The 23767-nt window shown below is 41.1% G+C and overlaps 2 protein-coding genes across 2 annotated transcripts in view; one reads left to right on the top strand and one right to left on the bottom strand.

Annotated features, from left to right (window-relative positions):
- Positions 1-23767, top strand: part of LIAT1 (ligand of ATE1) — a 100591-nt gene that overhangs the window by 48027 nt on the left and 28797 nt on the right. The window lies entirely within an intron of this gene.
- VPS53 (VPS53 subunit of GARP complex) overlaps positions 19421-23767 on the bottom strand; it is a 107388-nt gene continuing 103041 nt past the window's right edge. The window contains exon 22 of the mRNA XM_069971207.1: positions 19421-20227. Coding sequence (XP_069827308.1) covers positions 20060-20227 — 168 coding nt within the window. The 3' untranslated portion in view covers positions 19421-20059. The remainder of the gene's footprint in view (positions 20228-23767) is intronic.

The raw sequence follows: 23767 nt of genomic DNA, 5'->3' as shown, positions 1-23767 counted from the left end.
AAACTTCTGTAGGAATAAAACTTTATTGGGGACAGGGGCTGATACATGTGACGACAGTCCTTGCAAAGTTCTGCAGAATATGTTATTTAAAGTAAATGTACCAGCAGGTCATCGCTTTAAGATTTTTACATCAATAGACTGGGGATGCCGGTGCCACTGTCCTTTTTTTTTTTTTATTAACGACGGCTGTTTCCCACGCACAGTGCCAGTCTATTCCCAGTCAGCGGCCCGGCCTGAAGCACTGCCAGCCCCCAGTGTGATGTTCTGCCCTCCCCTCTATCACGCGGCTCCACTAGAATCAATGAAGCTCCGTCACAGAGGGGAGGGGTTTTGTCACACTGGGGCAGACCCGCCTCCAGTGCTTCGGGCCAGGCTGGTGACTGGGAATAGACCGGGGATGTGTGCGGGAGCCTGGCCACGGTTCATAAAAAGGGCAGTGGCACCGGCATCCCCGCGTCAGTGCCAGTCTATTGATGTAAAAATCTTAAAGTGATGTACCTGCAGGTACTTTCACTTTAAGTAAAAGGAAATATGCATTTAGAGACATTACAGACTATTTCCTAGTATCTTCAGTATAATCTATTCATGTGCTATATAAACACTTCTAAGGACCATTGTGCACAATTTATTGTTTGTATACAGATTTTGTTCACTATTTAGAAAGGGAAATAAAATAGGAGAAAAAGGGATTTACTGTACCATGATAAAATTTAGCTGCCCAGTCCTTTTGTTCTTGAGAAGATAAGCTGCCATCAGAGGTGTTTGGCAGTAACCACCATCCAGAGCAAACATACGTTAAGTTAACCGTTTATGTGTATGGTGGGTAGCAGAGAGGTAGTGAATGTTCACTGCTGGCTGTTAAAGGTCTGTGGCTAGCCTAAAGACAATGGACACATTTGCACTAATTATTTTTTTTTTAGTTTTGATATTTCTCCTGAATTTAAATTAAGCAAGTTTCTAAATAGTCATAATTAAACATTCCCTACCATTTAGCTGCTACTCAGAGAAAGATCGGATATATCTATTAGGCAGACTTTCTTCTCTCTCAGTGTTGGAGATACTAACAAGAACAGGAAGGAGATTTTACACCAGTTATGATAATAGATAGAGGGGGAAAGAATCCTTGGTAAAAAAATCACACAGGCTGGATAAATGGAGGAGAGCAGATATAGGGCAGCCTACAGGGGAGAATCATATAGGCTGTGTAAAAGTATAGAGAAAAAATACAGATCATGCAGCCACAGAGGATGTAGAAGTGAAAGTAAGTAAAACTTCTGAGAAAGAGCTAAGGAGACCAAGGTGTCCCAATACCCATACACAGCACATCCAGGATCAGAGTGGTCACGAGACATTGCCCACCTTAGCCAATCAGCAGCTATGCAATGTCTCATGCCAACTCCAATCCAAGAGAAGCTGTTTATCAGGACTGGCAGCAGCAGCAGCAAATCCTCATAGAATTTTTTTCCTGCCCTGCACAGTTCCTTTCTCGGACAGAGGTGGCAGCAGAGAGCACTGTGTCAGACCGAGAAGAAAACACCATTTCCTGCAGGACATAAATCAGCTGATAAGTATGGAAACACTTGAGATTTTTAAATAGAAGTAAATTACAAATCCATATAACTTTCTAACCCCTTTAAATAAAAAAAAAACACTAAACTATACATATCTTCCTTGCTCTCCCTCTGCTACGACTGTTAAAGTAACAGTGGTAGCAGAGGGAGAGCAAGGAAGATATATATAGTTTAGATTTTTTTTTTATTTAAAGGGGTTTGCGAGGGAAAATCTTTTTTTCTTTAAAATCAACCGGTTTCAGAAAGTTATATGGATTTGTAATTTACTTCTATTTAAAAATCTCAAATCTTCCCATACTTATTAGCTGTTGTATGTCCTGCAGAAAGTGGTGTTTTCAGTCTGACCCAGTGCTCTCTGCTGCCATCTCTGTCCGAGAAAGGAACTGTCCAGAGCAGAAAACATTTTCTATTTTCTATGAGGATTTGCGCCTCCTCTGGACAGTTCCTGCCTTGGACAGAGGCGGCAGCAGAGAGCTCTGTGTCAAACTGAAAAGAAAATCTTGTTGACTTTAATACTGAATTACTAAAATAGCATGTGATACTTATCCTGATACAGTAATACTTCTTCAAGGATACATTTAAATTTATACAAGGTCATATATCCCAAAGATATTTGTAAATCAATTTATTTACAGAAGACGACTCCTTACCGCAGAGGAATAGTGCTAGTTTTGGCCCAATACCATGTCAGTAAAGTCATCTAGAGCTTTAACTATTTTAGAAATCACTGCATCATAATAAGTCATGATGCAGGGAGTCCTGTTAGAGGTCAACAGTTCAGTCTGTGATACCCAGTCAGCTTACAGACGATACATCACGGTCATGTGAATGGAGCCTAAAGCTACAGACATGAATAAACCATTGAGCAATAGCTGATTGTTTTTGAAGATTCTCAGTCATTATTTGTTCACCAGTCGTATGTTATAGAATTATATTTTGTGACTTTATAATCATTGTTCCTTTTGTTTCATTTAACAAAGCAGCTAACCTCTCATTTAACCGCACTTTTCACTCACATCTCCCGAGGTGCACCAGGTCTCTGGAAAGGATTACATTGAAATGTCAGACTTAAGGCCCTATAACACTAAATGATTATTGGCCTTATTTGGCCGATAATCGTCTGGTGTAATAGAAGACAACGATCAGCCGACATGAACGATGTCGGCTGATCGTTGCTGTCAGGTGTCTTTCAACATTCAACAAGACAAAGAACCAGGATAGCAGCAATCTGCTGCCGCCGCCGCCCCGGGCAGTGACAGTCCGATGCTATCTGCTCACTGCCAACGCGTGTTATAGCGCCAAGGAGCAAACTAGCGCTGACAGCGCTCGTTTGCTCCTCAGTATCGCCCTGTGTAATATGGGCTTTGTGCTTTAAATGTGCCCTGAAAACACACACATTTTTAAGCAGGTTTATGAGGTTCCCTAATTTGGTCACCCCCTGCAATCACCATTTCCTAACATTTCAAGCAATTAAAGGGGTACTCTGTTGAAAAAAATATTTTTAATCAATTATACAGATTTGTAAATTACTTCTATTTAAAAATGTCAAATCTTCCAGTACTAATCCGCTGCTGTATGTGCTGCATAAAGTGGAGATTTTTTTTTTACCATCTCTGCTGCCACCTCTGTCCATGTCAGAAACTGTCCGGAGCAGGAGAGGTTTCTATAGGAATTTGCTGCTTCTCTGAACAGTTCCTGTCTTGGACACAGATGGCAGCAAAGAGCACTGTGTCAGACTGGGAAGAATTCACCACTTTCTATAGGGAAATACAGCAACTGATAAGTACTAGAAGGATGGATGATTTTAAAAAAAATAAAAATAAAAAAAGGTAATTTACTAATTTCATAACTTTCTGAAACCAGTTGGAGTATCCCTTTAGACCTGTACATACATTGATTGGTCAGTGACCACCATCACTTCTACTATCCTATTTAAAAAAAAAAATAAATAAAAAGCTGGACTTTTGTAGAAGTGAAGCATTTATTACTAGAGATGAGGGAACCTTGAGCATGCTGGAGTCCATCCGAACCCGAACTTTCGGCATTTGATTAGCGGTGGCTGCTGAAGTTGGATAAAGCCCTAAGGCTATGTGGAAAACATGGATATAGTCATTGGCGGTATCCATGTTTTCCAGACAACCTTAGAGCTTTATCCAACTTCAGCAGCCACAGCTAATCAAATGCCGAAGGATCGGGTTCGGATGGACTCCAGCATGCTCCAGGTTCGCTCACCTCTATTTACTACACTACGCCTTTTGTCTAGAAAACTTTACATATAGATTGTAAGCTCTTGCGAGCAGGGCCTTCACTTCTCACGATTGACCTGACATCTGTATCTCTGTAATGACGGGTTTTATCTATATATATATGTGCCCTCAGAAATGTGCTGCGAAATATGTTGGTGATATATAAATAATGATTGAGATATTACAGCACAGCTACGAGCCAGAAAAAAACATTGAACTGAACTGTAACCTATATACGCACAAGGTGGCTGCTTGATCTGTCCAACACAAGTGAACTGAAAATCCTCAGGAAGAAAAAAAAAAAGAAAAGAAAAGAAAGAAATTCTTCTGCAACCAAAATTAAAAGCAGACTGTGGCCCCGGGCGTCTGCGGTCCGCAGTTATGTTCTGACAGTAACTGCTGATACTTCCTAAAGGAATTTACATTCCTTCAAGAACCACTGACAAGCTGTTAAACTGCACATCCTGAAGACTGAGAACTTGAATCTGCTCATACATAGGGATTATGTCAATGTAAGATTTCTGGATCTTTGATCCCATACAATGTCAGAGGTGCCATATAAGCCCATTGTACATGGATAAAATTGTCAGAAAATAACATGCCTGCAGAAGCTGGATAACTATCTTATGGTTTCCTTTTGGTCTTCCTTATCGGGGCAAAAAAAAAACACATACACACTGAGCACACACTCAGTATACACTAAGTACTCACCGAGTACACGCTGAGTATACACTGAGCACACACTGCGAATACATTGAGTACACACTGAGTATATACTGAGCACACACTGCGCATACACTGAGTACACACTGAGTATATACTGAGAACACACTGTGCATACATTAAGTACACACTGAGTATATACTGAGAACACACTGTGCATACACTGAGTACACACTGAGTATACACTGAGCACACACTGCACATAGATTGAGTAAACACTGAGTATATACTGAGCACACACTGCGCATACATTAAGTACACACTGAGTATATACTGAGAACATACTGCGCATACATTGAGTACACACTGAGCACAGGCTGAGTATACACAATACTGTACCAAAGCATGTGTGGGAAAAATGCCGCAAAGTAAGAAGGTTTCCAAAAATAGAAGTGTCCATAGTTTGTTTATTAAAGGGAACCTGTCACCCCGGCACCTGGGGCAGAGCTTGCCGACCCCTGGTAGAGCCCCCGATACTTATCCCCTCCTGCTGCTGTCGGTCCCGCCGCGGAAAAATCAATGCCTTATGTTCTGCACGCTCAATATGTAAAAAAGAAGAGAGGAGACCGACCTCCATAGGAAATCACTGCCCCGATGCCGGGATGACAGGTTCCCTTTAAAAAACAAAATACAATGTGAAAGAACAGAGAAGAAATCTCAATCAAATCAATATTTGGTGTCACCGCTCTTTGTCTTCCAAACTACATCAGTTCTTCTAGGTACAATTGCACAGTTTTTGTGTGTGTCTGTGTGTGTGGGGGGAGATGAATTTGATTATTCTGTAAAATGAGTGAATTGTTTATTTAAAATTATTTAATTTAAACCTTTTGAAAAGACATGGAGAGGATTAAGACACCTGAAAAACCTTCTGTAACAATGACACCTTTCAAGCATTTTCATGGTCATCTGTGAGTTCTTGCACCTGTCTGCTGGGAGTTTCTTCCACTCTTCCCTTACTATTCCCTCAAGCTCTTGAATGTTTGGAGATTTCTCTTTCCAAATATCAGATTTCAGCATTTTCTAAATAATTTCCGTTGCGTTGCGATCAGGACTCTTTGCTAGCAACCATCTTTATTCTTGATAATCCTCCAATTTCATTGTAGTGGTATCCTTTAGATTGCTTGTGCTTTGTGATAATAGCATCTCTGGAACAGGGATAAATACAACTGGCCCCTTTTAAGCATTGAAGTGCTGCAGAACATGTTGGTGCTATATAAATATTACTATTTATCAAATCCACTATTTCAGGGCTAATTATAGTCATGTGAGCACAGACAAAATAGGGGAGATTTATCAAACATGGAAACACAGTGAAACTGGCTCAGTTGCCCCTAGCAACCAATCAGATTCCACCTTTCATTTTCCAAAGAGTCTGTGAAGAAGTAAAATGTGATTGGTTGCTAGGGGCAACTGAGCCAGTTTCACTTTACACCATGTTTGATAAATCTCCCCCAATGAGATCAGTGAGGTTCATTTCTAATTAAAGTGTACCTCTTGTTATAACTTTCAAGATCTAAACCAAAAGTAGATGTGATATAAAGCAAGTTTACAATATACATTCATTTTTTTTTGTTATCGTGGAGAACACAGCACTTCCTGTTTTCTGACCCAGAAAACAGGAAGTCATGTGTTTCCCAGTCCATCTGAGCGCTCACAGAGGGAAGGCAGTCATGTGATTGTCGGACACATTGAGCCGTGACTCTCCGTACTGGCTGGAATTCCTGTGTTTAGTCTCTTTTTTTTAACCAGCACAAGTCAGAAAATCTGCCTTCAGGAGACTGGACCTAGATTTCTGGTAAGTACAGCTTTGTTTTACAGCATAACAACAACAAAAAAATAATGAATGTAAATTTCAAACTTGTTTTATATCACATCTACTGTTGATTTAGATATTGACAGATATAACGATATGTACACTTTATGGCTGGGTTCACGCTGCGTTTTTACTGTGCTTTACTTACTGTTACTTTTAACATACACAAAAACCATGGTCAACCATGTTTTTGTGTACTCTAAAAAAAAAATAAAAAAAAATAAAAAGAAAATCAGTTTTGATACTTTTTTTTAAAATGGAAGTCAATGAAAAAACGGTTAATAAAAAAGGCAAACACAAACTTCCGTTTTTGCATCCGCCCCCCCCCCCCTTCCCATTAAACTGATACATTAAAAAGACTGCAAAAATGCAGTGTGAACCCAGACTAGTTCTCAAGACCCCATATGAGATTCAGGGGCAAGGGTGGAAATGTAGCACTACATAGTGTTAATCCAGAGTTCATTCAAAGTGGTACTTTTTGCTAGCAGCTGTACAATTTGGTGTTATCACATCCATATGCCTTAATAGATCACATGGAGAGGGGCTACCTGTATTAGGAAACCCCTTTAATGCTATTTTTAAGTACTTATATATATACCGATTTCATCCATTTGTAATCATATGTAATTTATGTTAAGGGTATACAAAATCATCTTTATTACTTGCCTAAATTAGATGAAATGTGATTCACTTGGACTTTGCTAGAGCGGAAGCAAATGCACATACTTATTTTTTTGTATAGGATTTTCACTAAAATCATCAACTAGTTTTAGAGCAGATGTAAGTTAAAGCTCATGAAAATCAAGACCAATCAAGACCATAGTTTCCATCTTTTGACTTAAAGTAAAGAGGAAGAAACTAAGCAGAATCAAAGTAAGAACTTAAACCTACATCAGTCTCCAGTAATATCCCGCTGGCATTACATTCAACAGATTTATTAAGAAGCACCAAAAAGTGAGGGCTTGCACAAAAATATGCAACTTTTTGCCAGGGCCTACTGCACCAGTGTAAGGTTAACAATGGCTTTAAGGATTTCATCCCAGTATCTAACAGCAGTTAGTTGACAGTTTGAAAGATGTCCCTGTCCAGCTCTCAGTGTGTAACTTTCCTGGTCGTGACTATGTGGGGAAAACCAAAAATATTCAAATATTTTATTTAAAATAGAAATTTATTAGAACATGTTAAAATGACTAAGCTCAAGAATATTTTAAAGTAGGTCACTGTAAGTGCAAACAACGTCCCTCCATTTCATAACCTATGTGATTTCCACACAGTCTGCAGGGAGCCCTAGCTAAGACTAAGTTCCTTGCTTGAATGAACAGTGCACAGTCTTTGGTTTCCACAATTTGGGCTTAAATGGGGTTATCTAGATACTGTAGCTTATAGTTATCGGTACAGTGCTGCGGCCAGTGATTGGATCTGTGGTCAGTCACCCTCAAGACGAGTCTGTCTCGAAAGTGGAGGCAGGATCATTTTGACAGGACATCAGAGACCCATAGGAGGAGAACAGGGGAGTGCGGAGAGGTAAGTATAACTTTTTTATTGTTTTATACACACTTGCAACGACATGGCATCTCTATCTGGATAACCCCTTTAAATCCCTCCAGCTGGTGTTCCCTTACAAACATGAGCATGTCCTGGTAGTACCAGGGAACGTCCCAGTTGTAGAGGTAGGAGTTATCCCACATGTCTCCTTGAGAGACAGGAGAAAGCCGCAACCATGGACCAATCCCCCAAACCTCCACCTGATGAAATCAGAGTTCTACAAAACAGAATCACACACAAAGAAGGCCCACAGGAGAGGGAGGATTTCTAGAACTCTTTTCTCACTCCTTGTACACAACCATTCACTTAACTCTGCCCATTTTGATGCTAGATGATATAAAAGATAGTCTTGGTAATAGCCTGGTGTACTGTAATATGAGGGGGACCAGGCTAAAGCATGAGCAATCCCACATTACACAGTACAGCATTCTTTTTAACAAAAATTATGTGCAAGAGTCCTTAAAGTAATATGAATTGCAGTATATACGGATCAGGTACATTGATCAGTGGAGTATTTTGTCAGCGTTCTTCGGTTTCTAGAACTTTGATGATTCAGGTTGGTGTTATTTTGCTGATTTCACAGCAAACATTATTATTCCTCTTTTTCTTGGATTCATCCAGCAATTAGCTTAACAGATGATCATTGACGAGATTTACAAGCACTGAAACCTCTGTTTTACTATTATCTGATGAGTGTTGAGAAGCTCCTGCATAACCATTCTTATTAGCTTCTCAATGCCCACTCCTCACAGCAAACAATAGTTCATTGATATTAATCTGCCATGAACCTCTTGAATTCAAATTTAGAAACCAATAGTTGTTATCGGAGAACCGTGGAAAATCTTCTCCAAATGGTCAGCTTTCCTGTAGAGCTCTGACGGCTCTCTGCCTTAGGGAATTCAGTTCCCTCTGGATTAGAATAATTGCAAGGAAGCTAAAGTGACTTCACATAGTTCAAGTTCACTTGAAGCAGTTAAACACATGGTTACTGGTTTCTTTATCCTAAGTTTGTACCTACAACTTGGGAAAAAAAAATCCTAAAGTGTATGTATATGCATACACTTTAGGATTTTTTTTTCCAAGTTTTAGGATATATATATATTACACCCACACATACATACACAGTGGTGCTTTGGATTACGAGCATAATTCATTTTGGGACCGTGCTTGTAATCCAAATCACTCCTAAACCAAAGCAGATTTTCCCATAAGAAATCACAGATATGCAGACAATTGGTTCCACGCCCCAAAATAATGTTTGTTTCATTTGTTTTACATGTTATTCAGAATAAAAACATTTGGAAACAGCTGAATATGTGATAAGTTACTGTACAGTATAGCAATCAGCATGTGGTGTATAATGTATAGTAAGTTCATAAACCTGAAAAAACAGCAGCAGTTTGTAGATACAGGATGGAACTGCAGATCTCTGTCAGAGGTCTGTGTGGTCACATGACAGCAGTGGGGAAGGGAGGCGTGTTCGGCATGGACCAATCAGGTAGTGAGAATCACAGAGCTGGGCAGGAGGACAGTGACAGAAACTTTTCTATATAACAATGTGTATAGTTGAGTGTAAGAGCAGGCACATTATAGCAGCAGAGTGTATATCTGAGTGTAAGAGCAGGCACATACGCTATACGCTGAGTGTAAGTGCAGACAGATTACAGCAGCAATGTGTATAGCTAAGTGTAACTGCATGCACATTATAGCAGCAGTGTGTATAGCTGAAAGTAAGTACAGGCACATTATAGCAAGTGTGTGTATAACTGAGTGTGAGTGCAGGCACAATATAGCTGGAATGGAGATGATGGAAACACATGGGCTGAGACTGCAGGGAGTATGAAGGAATGAACAGGACATATGTGGGCACATAAATGCAGCACTCTGTCTGGGGAGAGAGCGGTTACAGCTATGAAGAGATGACCTCCACAGTCCTGTCCCCTGATGCAAGCCCCAGCCTTAATTACATTTGCCATAATATGCAAGGTGAGGGAAACTTCCTGGGTCACAGTACAGTGCTGTAGACCAGCTATGCAGACCATGCCCCTCCTCCACTCCCGTTCCCACACAGTACAGGGAGCTCTTAAACCAAAGCAATGCTCTTAAACCAAGTCCCAATTTTAAAAAACTGAGCTCCTCTTGCTAAAAGCTCTTAAAGTTTTCCTTAAACCAAGGTAAAGAAACTGTTTATTGCACCCAAAAAGCAATGTTTCCGTCTAACATTAAGACCATTTTCAAGTAGTGCAAAACTGGTCTTAATGCGAGACCGAAACATTGCTTTTTGTGGGCAATAAATACAGGGTTTTTTTTATTTCACCTGTTGGAGTGCTGTGGTGTTTTACTTGGACATATATAGGTCTAACCATTCCGAGAATATGACATTAATTTACAGTTTTGCCAGGGTACTTTCAGGGTTGTTTTTTTTCAGGTGAACCATTTTAAGCGAGTTTTTTCTGGAATAAAGGGGAACCAAAAAGTGACATCAGCCTATTAATTCACAGATTATCTTTATTTTCTAGTATTTCCCTTTTTTGACTAAAATTTATTTCGACTAAAGGCCCTATTCCACGGAAATATTATCGTCCGTATTCGGCCGCTACGGACGATAATCGTCCCGTGGAATAGAGTGCAACGATCAGCCGACATCGTTCATGTCGGCTGATCGTTGCAGTTGCTTGTTTTTCGGCGGTGGCAGCGAGCAGGTAACGAGGAGCAAACGAGCACTGAGAGCGCTCGTTTGCTCCTCTTAACAACCCGTGTAATAGGCCCTTAAGGGTCCATTTACACAGAAAGATTATCTGACAGATTATCTGCCAAAGATTTGAAGCCAAAGCCTGAAACAGACTATAAACAGAGATCAGGTCAGAAAGGAAAGCCTGAGATTTCTCCTCTTTTAAAATCCATTCCTGGCTTTGGCTTCAAATCTTTGGCACATAGAAAAATTATCTGACAGATTATCTGCCAAAGATTTGAAGCCAAAGCCAGGAATGGATTTTAAAAGAGGAGAAATCTCAGGCTTTCCTTTCTGACCTGATATCTGTTTATAGTCTGTTTCAGGCTTTGGCTTCAAATCTTTGGCAGATAATCTTTCTGTGTAAATGGACCCTTAGGGTGCGTTTACACAGAAAGATTTATCTGACAGATTTTGGAAGCCAAAGCCAGGAATGGATTTGAAAAGAGGAGATATGTCAGGCTTTCCTTTCTGACCTGATCTCTGTTTATAGTCTGTTCCTGGTTTTGGCTTCAAAGATCTGTCAGATAAATCTGCCTGTGTAAACGCAGCATTAGTTTGTTCAGACAAATATGCCCATGTCTTGATGGGTGTTAAACTGGATAGGTTCTATCAATCAACCGTGATCTGTACCTCTCACTTATAGAATCCCAAAGAGCATGAGGGATCTGAGAACACTCTTCTAAAGACCAAAGGGCCAGGACATTTGCCATCTATCTTGGTGGTAATGCACAGACCCATATTAATTAGAACACCAAGATTGATGTAGAGGTGTATGAATGCCCCTTTGGTGGTGGTGACTGGGTATTTTACTTGGTATAGTTAACTATATTGGTCCCATGGTTCAAACACCAGGAATTATTCTTAGTATCTGTAGTTCTGCGATATTTGTTTGTGATAAACCAATATGCCACTACAATGTGTCTATAAAGATTATTTAAAGTGAATAGCTACATTGCTGCAAATATTTAAAGAGAATCTGTGAGCTTTAATTCATGTTTCAAACTGCTGACACTGTTAGGGCAAAGAGACACATGGTACCCTTCATATATGTCTGTTTTTAGAATGCTAGACTATACTACTAATAGTCAAAGTCGCAACACCTCCTTACTCCCCCTCTGACACCTGAGTCAACTGAGGAACGTAGCTCTTCAGACACTTAAAAAATCTGACTCTTTGTACCAGAGAATTAAGCATTTCTCTACATCCTGAAAGCACAGATTTGGACAGGAAACTGCAGGAGTGCTGTGGGAGGGGAGTTGGGAGGGTGGGAGGATTGTGATAAACAGCTAAGCGAAAGCAACATATTTAGAGACTTGTAGTACAGAGAAAAAAGTACAACCACAAAATACAGAACCAAGCCCCCTAAACCAAATGGATTTTTGGTAGGTACAGAAGCATATAGCATTTCCTACCTGCCTACCTTACTTGAAATCAGAGTATAACTTTAACAAAAAATTTGTTCTTTCTCTTCCAGTTGAAAAAAAAATTCAGGTATAACATTTATATTGCCTGTGGGTTATTTTTTTTACAATTATTTTCTTAAAGCGAATGTACCATCAGGTACATCGCTTTAAGTTTTTTACATGAATGGATCGGCGCCGGTCTATCACCGAGCACAGGCCCAGCATGAAGCACTGGGTGTGGGCCCGCCGACCCCAGTGTGACAAAAAACCCTCCCCTCTGTGACATGGCTCAATTGATTCTAATTTAGCCCTGTCACAGAGGGAGATTGTCACACTAGGGGTGGCAGGTCTGCCCCCTGTGCTTCATGCTGGGCCGGTGACCAGGAATAGACTGTGTGCCAGGTGTGCAGGAACCGGGCGCTGGTTCAAAGGAAGGACTGCAGCACCAACATCCCTGTCATGGCGCTGATCTATTCATGTAAGAAACTTAAAGGAGAAGTCCGGTGAAAAATTTTATTAAACCATTGTATTGCTTATAAAGGGTTTTTTCCCCTGCACTTACTACTGCATCAAGGCTTTACTTCCTGGATAAAATGATGTCACGACCTGACTCCCAGAGCTGTGCGGGCTGTGGCTGCTGGAGAGGATGATGGCAGAGGGACACAGGGCACTGGAGGGACACTAAGCATCCCTCTGCCATCATCCTCTGCAGCAGCCACAGCCGCACAGCTCTGGGAGTCGGGTCGTGACATCACCATTTTATCCAGGAAGTGACATCACCATGTTATCCAGGAAGTGAAGCCTTAATGCTATAGTAAGTGCAGGGAAAAAAGCACTTTATACTGTAAGCATTTCCCGTAATAAGTTTATATTGGTGATTTTTATAACCTTTGGGGGGACATACAATATTTTAATAAAAATTTTCGCCGAACTTATCCTTTAAAAGCCATGTACCTGATAGTACATTCGCTTTAAGCTTCAGCTTTACAGTCAGATACAAGTTCACATGCCTTCCAGTGTTCAGAGCTTTTCTAATTCATATCTCGTCAATTTTAGTCAGTTCTATAAACAAAGCAGATGAAAGGTGGCCTGCTTCTTGCCCTTAAAGTTCACCCTTCAGGCAGTACTTTCTGCATTGTATTATAAGCATCCCGCAGAATACAAAGGTAATAAATATTTATACCCCAAGTGGCTAGTATTGTCAGTGATTAAATCGTGCTCACAAATAGTCCACATACTAAACATAAACATACCTAGTGTGTTATAAGTGTATCCAGAATAATCCAGAACACATAGCAAGTGAATATGAAGATTGTGAGAAAGAGCCTATTCATCCAAACCTCAAACTCAGGAAGGTGGAAAATGTATGAGGAGGAACTCCCAAGTCCAAGCAGCAGACACCGGAGTAAATGTCAAGTAGTGATTTGTGTTTAGTCATGACGAACAAAGAGCTATGAAAATAAGCAACTAGACACTCCCAGAAAGAAGAAAAGTACAAGGATAAAAAAAAAATACAGGGATCTGATTTTTCTGTTTCAGTTTTGTGCTTTTTAATCACATAACTAGACCCTTAGGTTAAGCAAACAGCATGGCAGCTGGGTGTGTGTGTAACTAATAAAGAAAAAGGGGGGAGGATTCTGAATACATTAATACATTCGCCCATCATGATGTTTTGGGGACGTCAGTTTCTCTTGTACCAACAAAACATAAAAAAATAATAATTGTAGGTGTTCGTGCAGTCTCTCTTAGTAACCTGGGAGAAAGGTCAACTTCATTTGCTTACTGGTAAGTAATCCAGGAAAATGGTCCAAAACAACTGTTTGGTTATTTATACACTGCACGTTCAAAATATATGATTTCAGTCAGTGTCTAAAATGGAGCAGACGTGTGCAAAGAGTGTCAAGAGGCAAGTTCGGCTCACCTGTTTGAGCTCAACGGACCAACAGAGGACACATGAAGCTACATCCCCACTACACTCTTTTTGCAATCGTTTTCCTAGATGGCTGGTATTTTAGCTCTAAAAGACGGCTTTCTATTGATGATGACCACAAATTATGATCAATAAACGGTCATTTGGAGTCAAAAAATGGCAGTCATTTTTACGCAGTGGGAACATACCATGGAGGCTGTATAAGATGCCTGAGCCACACCGTAAACAAGCACCAATCTCCTAGATCAGAGCTCCTTTATAGAGCCTACTACACAGCTCAATAATCATGCAGCGTAAGGGTGGTATTACACGGGCCGATGGGGGCTTGATAATACCTGTAAGCGAGCGCCGATCTGCTAGATGGGCGCTCGTTTACTGGGCCTATTACACGGGCCGATAATCGTTTAACAAGGGCTGCAAGGACATAGTTACCGATGTCCTTGCAGCCCTTGCTTTAACTATATACTTTACCTATCCACGCTCCAGGGCTGCTCCTGCGGTCCGCTTCTCCCCGGTCCCGCTCGCTCTAGCTTCAGAGCGGCCTGTCAGCTGACAGGCTGCTCAGCCAATGGCAGGCCACGGCGGTCCCAGCCTGTGATTGGCTGAGCGACCTGTCAGCTGACAGGCCGCTCTGAAGCTAGAGCGCGCGGGACCCGGGGAGAAGCAGACCGCAGGTGCAGCCCTGGAGCGTGGATAGGTAATGTATATTGTCAGTCGCTGCCTGCGCACCACTATTACACGTAGCGGTGCGCGGTCGGCACCCGACGATTATAGGTCAGAATGTATATCAACGATCAGCCAATGACAACGATCATCGGCTGATCGTTGTCTTTATTACACGGAGCGATAATCGCCCGAGTCTGGCTGATTCGGCTGATTATCATTCCGTGTAATAGCACCCTTAGCCTTAAAGGGGTTATTCGGAGAGCAGAAAAGGGCCTATTGGGTAGCTATTTGACGTGAGTTATCAGCAGATGAGCAAATCTTTGTTAAGTCAGCTGATCACTAGTGCTATAAAACAGGGTGACATCTGCCTGTTTGGGCAAAATTAACCTGTATAATAGGGCCTTAAGCAATCAACACTAAAAGTAAGGTGTATTACTGTTGATTGCTAAAACTCCATACAAAGGAAGGAGGTCAGAATAGAATATGGAGTTTTTAAGAATTTTAAAGGTCTTATCCCACAAAAATATATATAGTCTGGATATTCTATTTTTTTATTCTTCCTATTTAAAGGGAACCTATCACCAAGAAAATGCTACCTAAACTATTGGCATCAAGTTTATATATATACTGTACAGTCGTGTCTTAGATTATGAGCATTGTGCTTGTAATTAGGGATGGTCCGAACCCGAACCTTCGGCATCGGATTCCCGCTGTCTGCCCGCTCCGTGCAGCAGGCGGATCCAGCGGGAAGACCGCCTGGAAAAATGGGATACAGCCATAGCCATAGGCTGTATCCCATTTTTCCAGGCGGTCCTCCCGCTGGATCCGCCCGCTGCACGGAGCGGGCAGACAGCGGGAATCATTACTGAGGGTTCGGGTTCGTACGAACCTGATCCGAACTCTGTTTGGACCATCCCTACTTGTAATCCAAATCACTTTTAAAAGAAAGCAAAATTTCTGATAAGAAATCCTTGAAATGTAGACAATTGGTTCCACACCTCAAAAATAATGATGAGGAGCTGAATATGTCATATTTACTGTACAGTATAGCAATCAGCATGCGGAGTATAATGTACAGTAAGTGCATAAACCTGACAAACAGCAGCAGTTTGTAGATACAGTATGGAACAGCAGATCTCCATAATGCAGTAGTGTAGTACAACAGGCTAGAATAGAGAAGCAGGGCTGCTGTCAGAGGTCTGTGTGGTCACATGACAGCAACGGGCAAGGGGGTGTTCAGCATAGAACAATCAGGAAGTGAGAATCACAGAGCTGTGCAGGAGGACAGTGACAACTTTTTTGTGTGTATAGCGGAGTGTAAGTGCAGAAACATAGCAGCAGTACGAACAAATATATATATATAAAAAAAAATACTAACTTATGAGTTTTACTGCTTATATATTGTACTGATCAAAAAAGTAAATGTACCGAATAATAAAGATCATATAGGCTGCTATACATGATTTCCAGGACTCCCTAGGGCAGCATCCAACTTCTTCATCCACCAGTAGTCAAATACAGAGCGTTCGGGTTTGTTCATCTGTATTGAATAACCATAGTTTAGGGATAGTACAACTAATTATATCTAATAAGTGAAATTTCTATGCAACTCAATTGGTCACCATCTATCAAAAGTGTCTAGAAAAACATAGCAAGCAATCACTTATAAGTATACTTATTATTACTCTGCCCCAATCTGTTCATTTGGACAACAGCTTGACAGTTAGAGCTGGAAAATCTGTGTTTGCATTGACACTTATCATGAGCATATTACAACTAGTACCTACGTCTATTGACATACAAGTTAGTTACAGTATGTAATGGAAGAAATTGCTGAAAACAAAGACTAGTGCCCTGTCCAAAGTAACTTGTGTGTATTAGACATCTTTTGTATTGTCCTAAGTACTGTAGGTGATGCAGGTCAATAAATCATTGTTACCCATTACTCAAGAACAGATGTTAACGTTTGCAGCATTGTAATTAAAAGGAAACTCAGTTCTCAGCTGGTCAGACCAGAAGAAGTCAGAACTATTTGTTACCAGACGTCTCAAAACAAACGTGTTTTATTTATTGTTCATCTGAAATTTAAATCTTCAGTTTAATAATTTTTGCTCCCGTCAAAATAAAATATACACCAAAGGCACAAATGTACATATTTGCCACACTAAGACCCTTAAACCATAGCTTACAGCAAACCGCCGAAAGTACATTACAGTCTCAAAATCAAATTATTGTATGCCTACCTTTAACAACCATTTTACAATCTACATAAAACACTAAGTAACTTCATAAACACATTAACTTTACTTGTACTGTTCCTGAGTTAAGGCCCGTAATACACTGCAGAGCTGCATTCACAATTCTGCATACTGCTGAGCTGATTTTTTTTTATTTGCTCATCAGTTTACAGCTTATTACAGAGATTTGCCTTATAGGAAAATAACTCTTAACACCTTTACAGACAGCAGACATTATATAGATATTTCATAACATCCAGGACTAAGAATGCAGCTCTTGAAAATACAGGCATTAACTCAGCACAACATAAGTAATACAATGTATTTTCAGTTACTAGACTGCTGATGGACATTCCCTGACCATACAGAGGAAATTAAAGTTGATACAATGGAAATATTTATATTCAAATAGGGAGACACCTGTGTCATTTTAAAACGTCTTTTATTCCTTAAAGTAGAAGTCCGGGGATTTTGAAAATCCGGAAGCCGGCGGGGGGAATTTGATAAGAAGTAGGAACTCAGCTCTCCCATGCCTGCGGTGAATGGCGGGACAGGCCTCACGACCCGCGCTGTCCAGGTTCTGGGACCTCCGGCGCTGCACACATCACGACCAGGCTGATAGACTGCCCGCTCAGCCAGTCACTGACTGGGGCGGGGCGCCACTCCAATCACTGATCGGCTGAGCGGGCAGTCTATCAGCCGGGAGAGGCATTTTCTCTGAATCATGATGTTATCATAACTTGGGGGAATATTACTTCCATCGGGGGTCCCGAGGCCAGTCCTGCCGCTCACCGTGGGCACAGGAAGAGGTAAGTGCCTACTCCTTATCAAATTCACCCCCATGCCGCTGCCCGATTTTTAAACCCCCCGGCCCTGATGCTATGTATCCTTTCATTTATATATACTAACATTTGACATTATATTCTTACATGCCCAGGACTAGTCAAACTTTTTTTTTTGTAAAATATCTACATTTAAATATCAGAAAAGAGACCATGAACTTATAGTAACAAAGCTCGATACTTAGTATTGTACGTTATATTGTATGATAATGTGCTGATTTTAAAATCTGTCTCCACTTTTGGAGCTCCTTTAGCTAAATAAATAGAAAAGTGGTTAAATAGTAATTTACTTAAACATAAGGGTACCTGTACACAGTAGTTTGTGCTGCCTACCTCAGGGCAAAGCCAAATTCAGTTTTACAATGGTGGTTTTAGCTGCATAAAAGTAAAGCATATAGTATCATTGTCCTTCACCTGAATAAGCTGCACAGACTCTGAAACTGTGGTTATTCTTGGTTACGGTTGGCTACGGTTACGGACACATTTTTGAATAACAAAAAAATGCATCCCTTGCTTGTGGAAATAATTTAAGAAAGACTTGAATATCAGGTTATCAAATGCAAAACTACAGTTTCATCTCCACCTCGGACTTCAGACCAGACCCAGAGTGGAGTGGAAGAATGGATTACAAGATAGAAGTTAGAGATGGGGAACTTGAACAAAAACATAGTAGCTTTGGTTTGTAACGTTGTAACGAGTACTATTAACCACAGTTTCTTCACTACAGACAACATACATGCTTCCTTGTAGTGAAAAGGACTTTTTTTTTATAAAACCCACATTCACACTAGAGCTGAAACAATAGTTGTTGTACCTAAACTTTGTCTAGATTTGTATAGGGTTTCCCCCCTAACTTTTTAGCTTAGCAACACTTTGTTTGAGCATTTCCTTGAACTGTTTCTTTAAAGCAGACCTGCCACAGGGTTTTTACATGGTTAAACTAATAGCATTGTTGTATAGGACTTCTCAGTTTGTTTTCAGATTTCACAAATACCTTGCTTTAACAGTCCTCCAGTTACAAGATAGCTGGCTTATTGTTAATAAAGAAATGAGCTCTAAAAGCCCAGGGTGTGTTCCCCTTGGATGCAAAAAAACACCCCTTGCGTCCAGGGGGAACATCCCCTGGGTTTTTGGAGCTCATTTCCATAATAATAAAAAGACAGCTATCTCAGGGCTGTAAAAGCAAGGTATGCATTAAATAAGACAGACAAACCCTATACAGGCATGCACTAAAGGCCCTTTTTACATGGGCCGATTATCTACAAGACGATAATTTGAACGTCAATTGGCCTGTGTAAAAGTGACAGCGATCAGCGGGAAAATGCCTGCTCATTGGCTGATCATACCTTTTGTACAGTGCTAATGTATAACTACAGCTGTAATGGATGAAATACTTAGCGGTTTACCAATGCAAAATATATATAACTATAATTCTCAGTACTATAAGAAAAAGAATGAATATTGAAAAATGAATATTAACGATCAAAGTTTCCGAGGGTGCTGACTGTCAAATAACTGAACAAAGTTTCTTCTAGGACAAGATACATGTACTGCTATACATCTAGTGTTTTTGTAGAAGACCAATCTGCAAAGTATACTGAACAAAGGTAACATTTTATCTGATCCTGCCATAGTTTAAAGTTATGAAATGACTACATAAGGGAGACATAACACACTTATCTGAATATCTATCATTCATTTGGAGCCTGCTCCTCATTAAGCCCGGAGGTATTTTATTGATACTAGAAAAAGGGAGCTAAACATTTTCCAAAAATCCACCTTCATTTAAATCTTTATCAAGTTACACTGTATCCATGCAGCACATCTACATTTTATATTTATTGGATATTATTATTGGTGGTTGTGTAAACCTATTTAGTAATATCTGAGTTTAGGAAATTGGGCAATATCACTTTAACAGTCACTTTTGCACTGTTTGTAAGAGCCTGTTTTGTCTGTTATGTGTTTTGGTGGTTAACACAGCGGGAACATAAGTGTCTCCTTAAATAGACTGGACTCAAAGCTATGCTCCAGCACACAAGCTTCAGGCAAAACTAAACAGAAAAATCAAGGGGAGTAATTCGCCTGACCACATACTCCCTAACAGCGTTTTAACATGCTTGAAGGACTGGCTCATCTAGATATGTTCTGTCTAGACAGAAAAACTTCTAGCATTCAGTCAGCGCTAATGTGTTCTCGTTGGCTGAAACCCTGTGCAGCTGACACTTAGCATTATTAATTAAAGGGGATGTGACAGTATAAGAGGGTGACTGTGAGAGTGGTAGACTGGAGCTGCTTGTTAACACTGCTAGCATGCCACTGTTAAGAGCACAGGTCTCTCTTGCAGCTTTACAGTCGTTTCTTGATCAGTTTTTCCAGTTTTCGTATCCGTGAGGACTCCTGTTCAGGGGTCGGAGTTTGCAGAGTCACAGAGCTGTTTTCAGCACCTGAAGGAGGATTTGGAAGCCTCTGTCTAAACAGGTCAAGCATGCTGCTCTGCTCGCTCCTCTTCAGTCCCTGAATAAAAAAAAAAAAAAAAAAAAAGAGCATAAAAAGTCAGCAGAAGGCAGTGCAAAGTCTGGAAGAAGACATGGCACTTCTTTTTGAAATGGTGCACACTAAAGGAGACCCACCACTTCATGATACACTAATACTTAAGGGAACCTGTCACCCCCCATGCTGGGGCAGAGCCCGGCCGATCCCCCGGTGGAGACCCTTATACTTACCCCGTGCACAAAGTCCAGCTCCTGGACCCGCTACCATTGCCGAGATATTATCGTAGGAAGCCCAGCGCTCTCTCATCAGAGATGAGTCTAATGCTCATAGAGAATTAATGGAGCAGTCATTCTCTATGAGCGTCGGACTCATCTCTGATGAGCGCGCGCTGGGCTTCCGACGGTGATATCTCGGCAATGGGAGCGGGTCCAGGAGCGGGACTTTGTGCACAGGGTAAGTATAAGGGTCTCCACAGGGGGGTTGGCCAGGCTCTGCCCCGTCACAGGGGGGGTGACAGGTCCTCTTTAAGCACTTTGGGCCAGTTCACACTAAGCAAAAACGGCAGAATTCCAAGGCAGAGAGCTCATCAATTTCTTGAGCGGAGAAAGGCAGGAGCGGAGGCACACACGCCCTCTCAATCAGACAATGCAGGACACTGAGCGTGGCTTGAGTCTGTTGTTTTTGTTCAGTGTGAACTGGCCCTTAATTAGCAATCCATAGAGTTTTAGTGATGTTTTAGTCAGAACATTTGACCAATTTAAAACAATATTTAAACCAAAGACATAAAGGCATAACACACACTGGTAAGCAATGATGTCACTTTAGAGAATAACATATTGAAAAGGTGCATATGAAGTCAGATACATCCATTATACATCTGATTAAACAAAGGGACTGCTATAGCAACAGGTCATTTCCCACCATAAGTGCATTGATAGTTGGATGGCAGCGATGGCTGTTACCATTCACACAGCATCATGGGCTATTACCAGTCATTTATCTACACCATAATCTGATTTTTTGAAAAAGGTCATGCTGTCTTACTGAAACATCACTAAAATTATATTGATTGCTAACAAAATGAAGTAGACGTTAAAGGAAATCTTTAGGCACCCTTGACCCCCACAAACAACGTGTACTGTTGCATTGCCGCCATTAATCCAAGTCTGGTCCCAGGGTCCAAATATCTCCTTGTGCCATTGTTTTTTTCTTAAACAAATCTTTTATTCTGGTGACGTGGTGTCAATGAGGCGAGGCCTAGACCAGCAGTGCATCTCTCTTCTTGATAACCACCCGGGCGAAGCCAATAAAAAGAAGAGAAAGGTGGACAGCAAGAAGAGAGAGATGATGCAGGCCTAGGGCTTGGATGCTCTTGGCCCTGCCTAACTGACACTGCGCCGCCGGATTAAGAGAGTGTTAATTAAAAAAAAAAAAAAAGACAGGCATCAAAAAATATTTGGTTACCAGAACCAGACATGGATTAAATGGTGAAAAAACGCAATGGTACCAGTGGTTTTGGGGGTCAGGGTACCTTCAGACTTGCTTAAGGTGCACAGTGCGAAATACGAGTGCATGATTTAAAGAACAAAAGTTTATCGGTGTAGAAACATACCAACAGAAACTTAATGAAACAATTCAGGTTCACAATTCAGCAGGCATCTGATAGAGGATTAAAGAAAGGACTGACATTTGCAGGTCCTGTACATACACTCAACGGCCACTTTATTAGGTACACCTGTCCAACTGCACGTTACCACTTAATTTCTAATCAGCCAATCACATGGCGGCAACTCAGTGCATTTAGGCATGTAGACATGGTCAAGACAATCTCCTGCAGTTCAAACCGAGCATCAGTATGGGGAAGAAAGGTGATTTGAGGGCCTGTGAACGTGGCATGATTGTTGGTGCCAGAAGGGCTGGTCTGAGTATTTCAGAAACTGCTTATCTACTGGGATTTTCACGCACAACCTCTCTAGGGTTTACAAAGAATGGTCCGAAAAAGAAAAAACATCCAGTGAGCGGCAGAGGTCAGAGGAGAATGGGCAGACTGGTTTGAGCTGATAGAAAGGCAACAGTGATTTAAATAGCCAACCGTTACAACCAAGGTAGGCAGAAGAGCATCTCTGAACGCACAGTACCTCCAACTTTGAGGCAGATGGGCTACAGCAGCAGAAGACCACACCGGGTGCCACTCCTTTCAGCTAAGAACAGGAAACTGAGGCTACAATTTGCACAAGCTCATCGAAATTGGACAGTAGAAGATTGGGAAAACGTTGCCTGGTCTGATGAGTCTCGATTTCTGCTGCGACATTCGGATGGTAGGGTCAGAATTTGGCGTCAACAACATGAAAGCATGGATCCATCCTGCCTTGTATCAACGGTTCAGGCTGGTGGTGGTGGTGTCATGGTGTGGGGAATATTTTCTGGGCACTCTTTGGGCCCCTTGGTACCAATTGAGCATCGTTGCAACGCCACAGCCTACCTGAGTATTGTTGCTGACCATGTCCATCCCTTTATGACCACAATGTACCCAACATCTGATGGCTACTTTCAGCAGGATAATGCGCCATGTCATAAAGCTAGAATCATCTCAGACTGGTTTCTTGAACATGACAATGAGTTCACTGTACTCAAATGGCCTCCACAGTCACCAGATCTCAATCCAATAGAGCATCTTTGGGATGTGGTGGAACGGGAGATTCGCATCATGGATGTGCAGCCGACAAATCTGCGGCAACTGTGTGATGCCATCATGTCAATATGGACCAAAATCTCTGAGGAATGCTTCCAGCACCTTGTTGAATCTATGCCACGAAGAATTGAGGCAGTTCTGAAGGCAAAAGGGGGTCCAACCCGTTACTAGCATGGTGTACCTAATAAAGTGGCCGGTCAGTGTATATATTAGCTCCATATGCCGATAAAAGAATTTGAGGGTCTCTAAACCTGTCTACTTACTAGGAACGGTCTGCTGTTTCTGCTGATAATCGTCCCATGTAAAAAAAGATATCGATCAGCCGAAAAGCAGAAAAATGTACGTTCCTTGGAAAATTGCATCTTTTGGACTGCTTTAAAATGTACCAATTTCACACATCCCCTGTTAACCTATGCATATCTATGCTGTGCTTATACAAGGATTGCTCATGCCGCCCAGCACGACTGATTATTGTGCAGTGTAAAGGCACTGCGAACAAGTGCTGATCGGTCCTCTCTTGCATCCTTTGCATCCATGTAGGGCTGTGTAAAAGGATCCTTACCCATGTAACCATGATGTATATATAGTGCATATAATAAAGCTGACCGTGCTAGCTGGTACCTATGGAAATAGTGCTACTGACACACTAGACAGAACATAAATTCAAGCTACGTCTCATGCTTGGATTTGGCACCAGTGAAACTAAACCAAACCAGTTTCTAATTTATGAAATCTTTAGAAGGGTTGGCATGTTTTTATAATTACATTTGGTACATTGCCTTGCATAAAGCACTAGAGATCAGAGACATGCTCTATGGCATGTATATGTAAAGTAAAGCAACTGCATAGGGAAATATATCTTTATTAAA

This window comes from Dendropsophus ebraccatus, chromosome 5 (genome assembly GCF_027789765.1).
Source record: "Dendropsophus ebraccatus isolate aDenEbr1 chromosome 5, aDenEbr1.pat, whole genome shotgun sequence".
NCBI lineage: Eukaryota > Metazoa > Chordata > Amphibia > Anura > Hylidae > Dendropsophus > Dendropsophus ebraccatus.
The sequence above is the reverse complement of the archived record's forward strand: the minus strand, read 5'-3'. Positions and strand labels throughout refer to the sequence as shown.